At 35.7% G+C, this 13,857-nt stretch overlaps 1 protein-coding gene across 14 annotated transcripts in view; it reads left to right on the forward strand.

Moving 5' to 3' along the window:
* LOC147358441 (suppressor of SWI4 1 homolog) overlaps positions 1-13,857 on the forward strand; it is a 343,713-nt gene that overhangs the window by 6,653 nt on the left and 323,203 nt on the right. For all 14 annotated transcript variants that reach the window (XR_015141652.1, XR_015141660.1, XR_015141659.1 and 11 more), the window contains exon 2: positions 1,056-1,156. Coding sequence is in view for 5 of the 14 variants with exons in the window: in XM_086338670.1 (XP_086194796.1) it covers positions 1,056-1,065 (10 nt within the window). In the remaining 9 variants the exon portion in view is untranslated. The remainder of the gene's footprint in view (positions 1-1,055; positions 1,157-13,857) is intronic.

A 13,857-nucleotide genomic window follows, 5' to 3' on the forward strand; every position in this document is an offset into this window, starting at 1 on the left:
AGTTTAATTCTTATATTTAGGTCTCTGAGATTACTTAATCGATTAACATGGTTATTTTCCCATTTATTTAGAACTCCTTAAATTTCTTTCAGCAATACTTTGTGGTTTTAAGTATGTTATGCCCTTTTATGAATATTAAATGTATTCCTGTATATTTTTCTTAATATTATTGTAAATGAAATAATTTTCTTAATTTTGTTTTTTATTGTTCTCTGATGGTTTGTCTTGTATCCTTAATTAAATCTAACAGTATTTTAGTGACTTCCATAGGATTTTCTATATAGAAAACCATGTCATCTGCAAGTAAGATGATTTTTATCTTTTTTCCTGGTACATAGCTGTGACAAGGCTATCCAGTACAATGGTGAACAGATATGACAAGAATGCATATTCTTGAGTCATTTTACATCTTTGGAGGAAAACATTCATTTTCACACTAAGGGCTATGTTATGTGTAGATATTTCATATGATGCTAGCCTTTGTGATGAGATTAGCGCCTCCACCAGACATAACTGAATGTAGAAAGCCCTTTTTCAAGACTGTATGCAAATTAGTTAGGTTTTTGCATGTATATTTAAGACTATACTTCAACTAGTGTTTGTATCTTCAGCATGTGTACTTTAATCAGGTGGTGAATTATTCTTTGAGTCTTTGGTAGTACCTGCAAGTTGTCTTATGCTTTTGGTATTGCTTTGTAAAAGATTTTTATTTCAGAGAGGAGTGTTCACCTTTACCATTTAGCATAGTGATTTAAGTGTTGATCATTCCATTCAAGGAGAGTCATAATTTTTAATGGTAAATAGTGAGGTTTTGCTGGCTCAGACGGTAAAGCGTCTGCCTACAATGCGAGAGACCCGGGTTCAATCCCTGGGTCGGGAACATCCCCCTGGAGAAGGAAATGGCAACCCACTCCAGTACTCTTGCCTGGAGAACCCCATGGATGGAGGAGTCTGGTGGGCTACAGTCCATGGGGTTGCAAAGAGTTGGACACGACTGAGTGACTTCCCTTTAAGAAGAGACATGACAAAGCTTATTTCTCTCTTTAACTTGTCAGGATACGATGAGAAGAATGCCATCTGCAAACAAGGAAAAGGGCTCTCACCAGGAACCACATCAACCAGCACCTTGATTTTGGACTTTCCAGCCTACAGAGCTGTGAGTAATAAATTTCTGTTGTTTAAGCTACCTAGTGTATGATATCTTGTTAGAGCAGCCTGAACCAAGACAAGTGTGGCATATAATTTTTGTTGTGTATATGCTGCTGCTGCTGCTAAGTCGCTTGAGTCGTGTCCAACTCTGTGCGACCCCATAGACGGAAGCCCACCAGGCTCCCTCGTCCCTGGGATTCTCCAGGCAAGAACACTGGAGTGGGTTGCCATTTCCTTCTCCAATGCATGAAAGTGAAGAGTGAAAGTGAAGTCGCTCAGTTGTGTCCGACTCTTAGCGACCCCATGGACTGCAGCCTACCAGGCTCCTCTGTCCATGGGATTTTCCAGGCAAGAGTACTGGAGTGGGGTGCCATTGCCTTCTCTGTGTTGTGTATATAAATATATCTAATTTTTGTATTGTGTGTGTATATATATATGTATATATATAATTTTTTCATTCTTGTTTTTGGTAATTTACCTTTCTTGAATTTTTAAAGCAAAAAATTATGAGTTTCATTGATTTTTCTCAATAGTTTATATGCTTTTTATTTCATTGATGCCTCTGCTAATGCCTTTTATTTACTTGCTTATGGTTGTTTTTGATTTAGTTTACTTATGGATATCTAGTTTTTTGGGGTAGTAGAAGCTCAGGTTATTATTTTCAGGTATCTTTTTCTGATGTAGGTCATATGGCTATAAGTTTTCCTCTAACCACTGTTTTAGGTTCATCAAATAAATCGTATGTTGTATTTTCATTTTCAGTCATTTCAGAATATTTTCTATTTTGCCTCTTATTTCTTTGATTAATGAGTTGTTTAGAATGATGTATTTAAAATTAATATTAGATGATTTTTCACATTTCTTTTTGTTGTTGATTTGTAATGTAATTCCATTGTGGTCAGATACAATACTCTGTACGAGTTCATTACTTTTCAATGTGTTATGACTTGTTTTATTGCCTTGCATGTGATCTATTTTGGAGAATAGTGCACGAAAGGAATGTGGGTTTCGCTGTTGTTGGGTAGAAATTACTACACTTCTGTTGATATTCTTGTTCATCTCTATATATGGTTTATGATTTTTTTAATTAGTTCTACCATTTATTGAGAGTAAAATATCAAAGCTTGTTCAGATCAGATCAGATCAGTCACTCAGTTGTGTCCGACTCTTTGGGGCCCCATGAATCGCAACACGCCAGGCCTCCCTGTCCATCACCAACTCCCAGAGTTTACTCAGACTCATGTCCATTGAGTCAGTGATGCCATCCAGCCATCTCATCCTCTGTCATCCCCTTCTCCTCTTGCCCCCAATCCCTCCCAGCATCAGAGTCTTTTCCAATGAGCCAACTCTTCGCATGAGGTGGCCAAAATACTGGAGTTTCAGCTTTAGCATCATTCCTTCCAAAGAAATCCCAGGGCTGATCTCCTTCAGAATGGACTGGTTGGATCTCCTTGCAGTCCAAGGGACTCTCAAGAGTCTTCTCCAACACCACAGTTCAAAAGCATCAATTCTTCGGCGCTCAGCCTTCTTCACAGTCCAACTCTCACATCCATACATGACCACAGGAAAAACCATAGCCTTGACTAGATGAACCTTTGTTGGCAAAGTAATGTCTCTGCTTTTGAATATGCTATCTAGGTTGGTAATAACTTTCCTTCCAAGGAGTAAGTGTCTTTTAATTTCATGGCTGCAGTCACCATCTGTAGTGATTTTGGAGCCCAGAAAAATAAAGTCTGACACTGTTTCCACTGTTTCCCCTTGTTACTATCATTGAATTACTCCTTTCTGTGTTTGGTTTTGTTCATGTTTTTGTTTCATGTATTTTGTGCCTCTTTTGTTACATATATGTTTACAATTATTATATATTCCTCATGCATTTACTCTTTTATCATTATGAAATTCATTGTTTTCTCTAATAATATTTTTTGCATTAAAATCTATTGTCTTACATTAATATAGCATTCCAGCTGTCGTGTTTGCTGTTTGCATGATAAACCCCTTCACATCATTTTACTTTCAAGCTGTTTTTGTCTCTTAGTCTAAGGTGGCTATGTAGAACAGCTTGTCGTTGGTTTTGCTTTTTCATTCGTATCCAGTCTAATAGTCTTTGCCTGTTGATTGTGGGTGTTTAGACCATTTGCATTCAAAGTAATAATTGGTATGGTTGGATTTATCACTGTCATTTGTAATTTGTTTTCTATTGCATCTCACTCACTTATTGCATCTCACTTATTGCATCTCGCTCACTATCTGTCTCCATGACTACATTCGTTTTTGTGATGGATTAGTATTTCTTGAAGTATCATTTCCACTCCGTTGATTTTTGAATCCATTTTCTCGTTGTTTTCCAAATGGTTGTTTTCTGAATGGTTGTTTCAAGAATTATAATATGCCTATTAATTTGTCAGACCTGGGTTCCGGCAGTGAAAGCACTGAGTCCTAACCAATGGACCACCAGGGAATCCCCATGACCTTCCTTGTGTCTGATGAGAAAAAATAGTTAATGTTCCACTGTATGTAATGAATGATTTTCTCTTGCTGATTTCAAGATTTTGGTTTTGTTTTTCAGCAGTCTGAATGCTGTGTATCTAAATAAGAATCTCTTTGTATTTATTATACTTAGATTTGTTGAGTTTTGTGGCTGTATAGATTTTTGTTTTCATCAATTTGGAAGTTTTTAGTCATTTTATTAAATATTTTGTCTGCTCCCTTTTTTTATTCCTGTTACAGTGATCAGTCTAAGTTAGGAATATGCTTATCTTCTAACCATATAATATCAAGCTAATAGATATTTGTTGATCTCCTCCATTTACCTCAGTCTGAGAAGTCATATCCACTGCTGTGTTGCTGGGCATGGGTGACACCTGTTCCTCCAAATAAAGTAAACCCATTTTGCCTGCTGCAGGGAATCTTTTAGTCCCTGTGGCTTGACCCATCCTGGCAGAACTGCTATCCTGAACTGGGATGAGACAGGAGACATGGTGGGTGGCCAGGCTGGAATGCATAGATCTATACTTTGCTTATTCAATGTCCAGCAGTTTTGAAACCAGAAATACTTTTCAGGTTGTATTGTTCCTTCTGATGATTTTCAGAGCACTGAAACTGTTTTCTTGGTTTTTGTTTAGTTGTGTTTTTGGTCTATTTGTTTGATTTTGCAGTTGCTTTATGAGGAAAGGATTTGCCATTTTTTTCTATTAGCCATAGCTGTAGTCCCTGCCACTCTTAAACAACACAACAACAATAACTTTGTTTTGACTAATGAATGAATTGGGTTAGGGTTTGGGCCTGTAGATCAAAGCAGTTTCCCTCCAGACTGCATGACACACTGATTCCTGATGTGGAGGGGCTATTAGCTAAAACACTTTGAAAAGTTGATTTCCCCTTCAATTCTTTGTTCAAATACAATGAAACATTTGTTTAAGATATCAAAAGGCAAAAGCTTGCACTACAGATTGTGGAGGCATAGATTCTGAGAAATTTGCCACTAAGGAGATTTTAAAATTTATCTTTAAAGTACATTAGTTCAAAAAGTTATTGACCTTTTTGTTTTGTTTTATTTTCCTTTCCATCTCTTGCAAGAAAGGAGGCTCATGCAAGGCCAAATTGTACCTTCAGCTATTCAGACCTTCACTGTGCTTTCCTGTCTCCCCATCAGGGAACATCATTAGCCAAAGCAACTCAGTTATTATAGTCTTTACTCAAACCCTGTGAGAACTCAGAAGTGAGATAAATTGGGAAATTTGATGAAGGAACAATATCTTAGAGATAATTGTCTTGCTTCCACAAAATGCCTCTTTATTTTAACAGGGAAGGATAAAAACCAATACACATCTTAAATGCCCTCACCTGTGTCATTAATTGTATCAAAAGTTGTTTAAATGAAACAATTGCTACAATTGTGGTTGACTCATGTGTTTCACCAAACTTGGCAAAGCTTCCTCTTTCATCTAGAATATTATGATTATGAAGCATAATATTATATTATGCATAATATTATATTATGCATAAATATTATATTATGCATAAGTATGCATAAATATTTTTTGTCATTACTTTATTTCTGAAAATTTATAAGAGAACTAAAGAAAAAATATTTACCAGTCATTGTATACTTTAAGTATTTGCATTTATATGTTTCATTTTTATTTAAATAGAAAAATTGATTTTTGCATGTTTCTATGACAGAAACTTATGCTTTTACCCTAATATCAAATTTTTATCAATCTCCTTTTAATAACAGTATTAGTTTAGTTTTATCTGAGCTTATACCTCTCATTTATAGGCTGAATTTTCATATTTACAGTACATATAGGAGTGGTTATGAAACTCAGTCTCAGGTTAATTGACATGCCAACTGTCACAAAGTAATTTATTGTGGAACTGGAACATGAAACCATATATTCAACCTCTAATAAAAACTTTTTGGGCTAAAATAATCTAAATTTTGACTATAGATTAACTCAAAATTAGCTACAACTTTCTTATACAATGGATTTCATTCTTACTAATAGCCAACAATTATATTATTCATGTTAATATTTTCCTTTTAGATGTTTAGGAATAAAATGAAAACATTCTCAGTGGAGTTTATTCATATTCATCATAAACCTAATCATGTTTAGGTGATGTAGTAATAATGAAATACAAATAGCCCAAGAGACTAACTATTCAAATGGTCATAGAATTTCCATCAATCACAAAATAAAATACCAGACAGTGAAGATGCAGCTGCAGTATAATAGGCCTTCTAAATGCAGTGGAATTGAGACCATAAGTTCAGTTTTATCCACAAAAGAAGAAAATGGCAACGCACTCCAGTGTTCTTGCCTGGGATATTCCATGGACAGAGGAGCCTGGCAGGCTACAGTCCCTGGAGTCACAAGAGTCAGACAAGACTGAGTGACTAAACCACCACACAATCTTCCGGTCAACCTCTGAAGCAGAAAAGATGTTGAATTTAGGTTACATATGGCCCATTTAAAATGATCCAATATCAAGGATCAATATGGAAGCAGACATTTTTATTTGAAAGTAATTTAGCCATTTTATTGTTTTTGTTATTGTGAGCTTAGGTTTTTAGCTCTTTCCTCTACATCCACATACTTTAGAATCAAAGAGCTATTTTGGTGGATGAAAAATAGGGACAGAAGTTAGAAGATAAGGAATTAGAGGTTTCTTTGTTCACTGTTGACTAACTTAGTCATGTTCAGTGAAGTAGCCAAGTCTTTTTACTAAAACCAGTAGAATTTCTTTACCTGAAAAATGATAATAATTTAATCAACTGTACTTCTGTATTTCCAATTTTATCCGGTTTTAAATCAGAACACATATGACAATACATAGCATCTTATAAATAACAGAATGTTTTACTTTTTAATTGTACTTATGATGGTGCATCTTCAGGTTGATGGTGTCATTGACACCTTGGAGGTTGTAGAGAAAATCTAGGAAAATAGTTAAAAATGTGATGCCATTTTAAGACATCCCAAAAGTTAGATACTGAAATAACTTCAGCTTTAAAAAAAAAACCTATGCTGGTGCTGCTGCTGCTAAGTCACTTCAGTCGTGTCTGACTCTGTGCGACCCCATAGATGGCAGCTCACCAGGCTCCCCTGTCCCTGGGATTCTCCAGGCAAGAACACTGGAGTGGGTTGCCATTTCCTTCTCCAATGCATGAAAGTGAGAAGTGAAAGTGAAGTCACTCAGTTGTGTCCGACTCTTAGCGACCCCATGGACTGCAGCCCACCAGGCTCCTCCGCCCATGGGATTCTCCAGGCAAGAGTACTGGAGTGGGGTGCCAAAAGCAAAGGGGACCGTAAGATTTGTTTAATGATGCCAGAATTATATTCTTGAAATAAAAGTTGATTCTATATTTTAAAAGGATATTTTGGTGAGTAGTATGGAAATAAAACTGAAAATCAAAATCAAGATACATTTTGGGGATGCTGATCTTCCAGGACAAAGAGGAAAGTAAATGTCTAGGCAGAAAAAGCAAGCTACCAATGAAGAGGAAATTTTAAACTAAGTTTTCTTTCACAACAATATGTATCAGAAAGCTGTGTTGCAATGTATATTATCTTTTGAATGAAACAAAGTATCACAAATAACAAACCCAGCCAGATTGTCCTTATTAATTAAAGGACATTAATTAAAGGAATTCAAGCACCTATCCATTTTTTCTTGGAGAATAAAAAATAATTCATAATGAAATGTAGTCCACTGAGAGATGATCTCATGATAAAGAATTTAGCCTATTACACAGAATGAAGTAAGTCAGAAAGAGAAAGATAAATATTGTTTCTAACCCATATATACGGAATCTAGAAAAATGGTACTGATGAATTTATTTGCAGGGCAGCAATAGAGAAACAGACATAGAGAATAGACTTATGGACATGGGGAGAGGGGAGGGGAGGGTGAGATGTATGGAAAGAGTAACATGGAAATTTACATTACCATATGTAAAATAGATAGCCAATGGGAATTTGCTGTATGGCTCAGGAAACTCAAACAGGGGCTCTGTATCAACCTAGAGGGGTGGGATGGAGAGGGAGATGGTTGGAAGGTTAAAAGGGGAGGGGATAGATGTACACCTATGGCTGATTCAGGTTGAGGTTTGACAGACAACAACAAAATTCTGTAAAGCAATTATCCTTCAATTAAAAAATAAATTAATTTAAAAATTTAGGAATGAATATATGTAAAAGGGATCGGTGGTGAGTATACAGTCAACTTTAAATAAATTTAAAATAATGATTATAGAAGATAATATATATGTTAAGAATACTAACAGTTTAAACCCCAATGTAATTAAGAAGATTAGAAGGGGAATGAAGTTCTTTCTCATCTTTCATAGCAAGTCAATTGACACAACTTAGCTTGACTAAACTTGTAAAATGTAGTTTAAAATGAATTATTTTAACCTCAATATTTCTCATTTTTTAATTAAATTTTGTATTCGTATATTTTAGTAATACCTTTACTGTTAAGAAATACTTTTTAAAAGTTAGTAACTTTTAATCTATCTAAAAGTCAACATTTTTACTAAATGTGTTCATTTTAATGGAATAATCTCAATATTTTTATTTAAAATATGAAAAATATGAATCCATGTTTAGTAATGCCTTTATAAATAATGATCTTCTGATTCATTCTATCTACACTGATAGAAAGATTGATGAGATCACAACATATATATCTCAGTATCCTGAATGAAATGCGCTAATATTGACAACTGCTACTTCTCGGTGGTGGGATTGGGATGATTTTATATCTTCTTATTTATTCATTTATTATTAAAAACAAACCAAGAACATATCTATTTGTAAATCTAAGAATGACAATAAAATTAAAGTTTGTATATACACATATCTAACTAAATCCTGTTTATCACCCAGTCACCCCAGCACACTTATTGCAATCTGCTTCTACCTTGTGTGGCAATACTCTTTCAATCTCTGCTGGTTGTAGCTACATTTGCAGTTATTCCTTCATCAGTGGGCTTCCCTGGTGGTGGGCTTTCCTTCATCAGTCTTGTGTAGTTCACACCAAGATATTGACAACTATTTTACATTGCGTTCTTTAGTTAACTACCCCTAAAGAACAGTAGAACAGTTGAAAATGCCTTTTAAAAAATTCCAAAATTAGCTTAGCTGGAAGATCAGTTTTGCATAGTGGTTAAGATCATGTCCATTGAGGTCATATAACCATTAGTCAGGGCATTGCCTGCTACAAAGTATGTGACCTTGAGCAAGCTACCCAACATCTCTCAGACACTTTTTTCATTTCTAAAATATTGATTTAAAGTATAGAGCTCATCATAAAGATTACATTATAAAACATTTGCAAAGCACTTAGCATAAAGACACACATGTAGAGCTTAGTCAGCAAAAGCCATTCAAATAATCAATTGCCACTGTCCTAAGTTCTGGACAGGAGATGCATCGGATGCTGTGGGAGCATGTAGCAGAAGGTCCAAACCTAATCTGGGGGTTGGTGATATTTCCAGTACTCTATGAGTCATCCATCTACACCAACATTTCTATAGATTATCTAGAGAGACCTCTGTGAGAGTCCGATGATGGTGAGGAAAAATAATTTCAATGATTAGAAATCAGTTTTCTGTTCTTGCTTCAGGAGATGTCATGTAAATCTGTAGGAATCACTTGCCTGAGAGTAGCTCATTGGGTAATGAAAGGTCAAGGAATCCTACCCGTATCATAACTTATGATAGCTTTAAGCTTTGAAGTGTTTTTTTCTTTTCTTTGAAAAAATTTAACAGGACGTGAAGGAATTAGAAAGAAAACTAAGATATAGCCTGAAAATTGCAATTCAGTACACAAAAAGGATTACCAAAAAATAAAAACAACCCCAAACCCCAAACTTAAACCAAAACCAAACAGCACACACACAGCCGAAGATATTGGCATTTTCAAGTATAAACCTTCGTGGCTTCTTGGGCATCCGTGAGTTTAATCGTTCCGACCCAGACACTGCTCTTGATACACTTCTGCCTATCACCTTATGTGTTACAGACACCCTCCCACCAAATTACATACCAGGAAACACTGGCAGTTGTATTGATAACACTAAATGGATCCTGCTCAGCCCAGTACTAAAATGCTTGTTTGTCTCTCTCGCTGGAAAAAAAAAAAAAAAATCTCCACTTTGCATATTCCACAGAAGGTGAGAATAGTATTGAAAAGGTTAGCCTTTCTAGAAGACTGTCTGGGAATGTCTTAAAACGGACGTGACAAACACAGCATTCAAGCTTTAGTATGACTGTCTCAAGCACCATGCTTTAGAAAGTCTGAACTGACTGTTTCAAGGTCAAAAACATTGAGGAAGTGAAGCAGTTGGGGAAAGGCAGTGAAATGAACAAAAGATGTGCTTGAACAATTTGAAAAATCCAGAAATTTTTCCTTTTTTTCTCAACAAACCACCCATAAATGTACAGGGCAAACAGAATTACTCCAGAACCTTCTCAGATGTGCCCCCAAAGCCACATTTTGCTTATTTTTGTCTTCAATCTTTGTTTAATCATAGCTTGCACATAACTTCCCGAGTAGACATATGTTAGGGGAAATGAGAGGCCAGACTGGTTATTGCTCAGTGTCCTTACATGAGGAATGAAGGAAGTAACCGTACCTGAAATGATACCCATTTTTTGCAGTCCACACCCTACCCCCACCCCCCCCACCCCCACCAGGTTGGTAGGTGAAACAGTTGAGCATATGTATTTGAAGGTTTTCAAAACTAGGTTGAAGAATCTAGTAAATATGTGCAAAGAGCAAAAACATCATCAAGAGTCAGTTTATATCCATCCTCTACCCGCCCCCATGAGACAATTGCTATAATTGCTTTTCTTGCAAAACGTTTTCTAAGTGCCAAGTTATGCAGGGAATGAAGCGTTACCTAGCAATATGGCCAACTTTCAATTATCCATGGCAATGGGAGACAGGGATAGTAGAGATAATTAAAATTCACAGACTGTCTTCAAACTTCAGTTTAATCACTTGCACCCTGCTCCTCTAGCACCAAGCACGCTGGAAGTGCTACCTGAAGATGATATGTTTTGATTCAGGTTTCATCTCTTTCCATGTTCCTTGTCCTCCAAACAGGGGAAACAACAGGAAGCCTTATTTCATTGTTCTATCTTCAGGGTCTAATAAAAAATTTGGATCATAGCAGATGTTCAAAAAATATTGAATTGTTAGAATAGGATGAAATGGAGGGAAAGGGTTTTTGTTATTCCTGAACTGGGAACTGGGTATGAGCCTTACCTGTTTTTGCAGATACTACCAGTCAAACTTTTATAGTATTCAATGAAAACCTTCCTTTTATTTATTTATTTTTTTAAATTTTATTTTATTTTTAAACTTTACATAATTGTATTAGTTTTGCCAGATATCAAAATGAATCCGCCACAGGTATACATGTGTTCCCCATCCTTAAAGTTGTTATCATTACACTCCCTCATTCATTCATTCACAGATGTTTACAGCATGCCAGTATTTGTATTTGAGTACTGGATATTCAGCAGAGAACAAGACAGACAAGATTGCTTCCTTTATGGATCTTAGATTCCAGTTGGAGGAGTCAGATAAAAATAAAAAAAGGCAAATTAAAAATTGTAAGTGGAATGTATTAGTGCTGTGAGGAAAATCTATGGAAACACAATACAGTGTAATTTGGGTGAAGAGAGGCATTAATATAGCATAATTAAAAGTTCCTCTTTGTTGGAAGATGAGGTAGACTGTGCCATGCAAGGGGTCAGATGAAGAGTGTTCCAGGTAAAAAGGACTTAAGCAGAGAAAAGGATTTTGAATCTGGGGAACAATATCAGGTAGTGTAAACTCTCAACTGTTACATCATTCCTTAAAACTGGAATCAGTTGTAAGTGGAAAAAGTTACATTCTTTTTTAAGTTTCAAATAGGGAGCTTTAAAATCATAGTTTCTAGGTCAAAATAACTGATTCTTCACCATATTTAGTGCACAAATCCATTTTAGACTCCAATTAAATGTATGATTTTTTTTTTGTCTGCTTGTAATATAAACAGCACACGCATCCTCCTCTTTTAAATAATCATGGAATTCAATGAAACAGATCATTTTGTCATTGGAAGCTCAGAATACTCTATTCAGCCATCTATTGAATGCTACTCTGTGTTACTTATTGCTTTACATGCTGGGGTTAAATACAGAAAAGTCTACTTCTCATGGAGCTTTGTCTAGCACAGAATTTTTAGGTGGTTTTAAAAATGCCTGTAACCTTGTTTTCTGTCATCACTGCATTTTTTTTCTTACAGACAGTCTAGAAATTGCCTACTGCCAAGAACCTGCTAATATGTCCATATCATCTCAGTTCTCTAGATTTGAGTGTCTCCTCCCAGCTGATGGTTTATTCACCACCAATAGGTTCCATGTATATTTCTCCCTTAATCATTTAAAAGAAGTAATTGACATATAATAAACTACACATATAGAGAGTGTATAGTTTTCTATTATGTGTATACAACCTTCACCACAGTCAAGATGATGAATATGTATCATTCCCACAAGTTTAATGATGCCCCTTTTCATCTCTTCTTCCTCTCAAACCTCCGATCAGTCACCTGCTTATCTATCTGCTTCTTGTCAGTACAGATTAGCTTGCATTTCCTGGAATGTATAAATAGAGTCTGATAGTATTGCTCTTTTTTGGTGTAACTTCTTTCTCTCAGCATAAGGATTTTGAGATACCTCAAGTGTTGTTTAATGTATCAATAGATTGCTCACTTTTTATTCCTGAAGTAGTAAAAATACCACACATATCATAAAATCCACCCCTTTTAAGTATATAATTCAGTGATTTTTAGTATATTCAAAAAAACAACACAACTGCCTAATTCCAGAACAATTTCGTCTACCCCAAATAATCCCATACCCATTAGCAGTCACTCCATTTCCTTTTCCCCCAAGCCCCTAGCAACCACTGATATACTTTCTGTTTCTGTAGATTTGCCTATTCTGGACATTTCATGTAAATGGACCACGCAGTATGAGGTATTTTGTGGCTTCCTTCATTTGGCATAATGCTTTCAAGCTTCCTCCTTGTAGCCTGTATCCGTGTTTCCTTCCTTTCATGGCTGAATTCCATTGTATGAGTGTGCTATTTCCTTGTTGTCATCATTTAGTTCCTCCATCATGTCCAACTCTTTGTGACTCCATGGACTGTAGCCTGCCAGGCTCCTCTGTCCATGGGATTTCCTAGGCAAGGACAGTAGAGTGGGTTGCCATTTCCTTCTCCAGGGGATCTTCCTGGTCCAGAGATCAATATATGATTTGAAGATATTTTCTCCCATTTTTTTGTCCTTTTGCTTTTTTGATAGTGTCTTTTGAAGCCAACATTTTTCAAATTTGATGAAATACAATTTATCTGCTTTTTTCCTTGGTTGTTTGTGCTTTAGGTGCCATATCTAAGAAACCAGTGCCTAATTCTTGGTCATGAACATTTATATCTATTTTCTTTTAAGAGTGTTAAAGTTGTATCTCTCACATTTAGCTTTTTGATAAGTTTTGAATTCATTTTGCCTATGTTGGGAGGAAGATGTCCAACTTAGTTCATTTCTAAGTGGATATTCTGTGGTCTTAGCACCATTTGTTGAAAAGACTATTCTTTCTCCACTAATTTGTCATGGTGCCCATGTCAAAAATCATTTAACTGTAAATGTATGGGGTTATTTCTGGTATCTCAATTCTGTCCCATTGATCTATATGCCTATTCTTTTAACAGTACCCATGGAATTTTGTCCAGTAGAGCAGACAAAACAAATGGAGCAGTAGGAATGGTATTAAGCAAATGAATGGGAATTCAGAGCCTACAAAAAACAGTCTTCCTTAAAGAAATACAGTACATTGTTGGCTGAGAGAAAAGGAAAAGTTATGAGAATATTCAAAGTCTAATTCTGTTTTCCATTTTATTTTCATATAAAATTTCATCTTCTGATGTCTAAAATTGTAACATGCATCAAAAAAAGACATGTTAAACGTCAAAGCCATTCCTGGACCTTCCACTTTCTCATGATTATAGGTCAAATACCATAGCTACAATCTGATGGGCAAGTACAGAGATTATTTCACCACTCGAATTAATCAGCTCTTCAAATATAATGAGTTGTATTCCATTTGCACATCCCACAAATCAAGATAAGATGAGGAGGAAATGC

Source organism: Bos grunniens, chromosome 15 (genome assembly GCF_055505025.1).
Source record: "Bos grunniens cultivar Pamir isolate PY7600 chromosome 15, Bosgru_T2T1.0, whole genome shotgun sequence".
In the NCBI taxonomy this organism is placed as follows: Eukaryota; Metazoa; Chordata; class Mammalia; order Artiodactyla; family Bovidae; genus Bos; species Bos grunniens.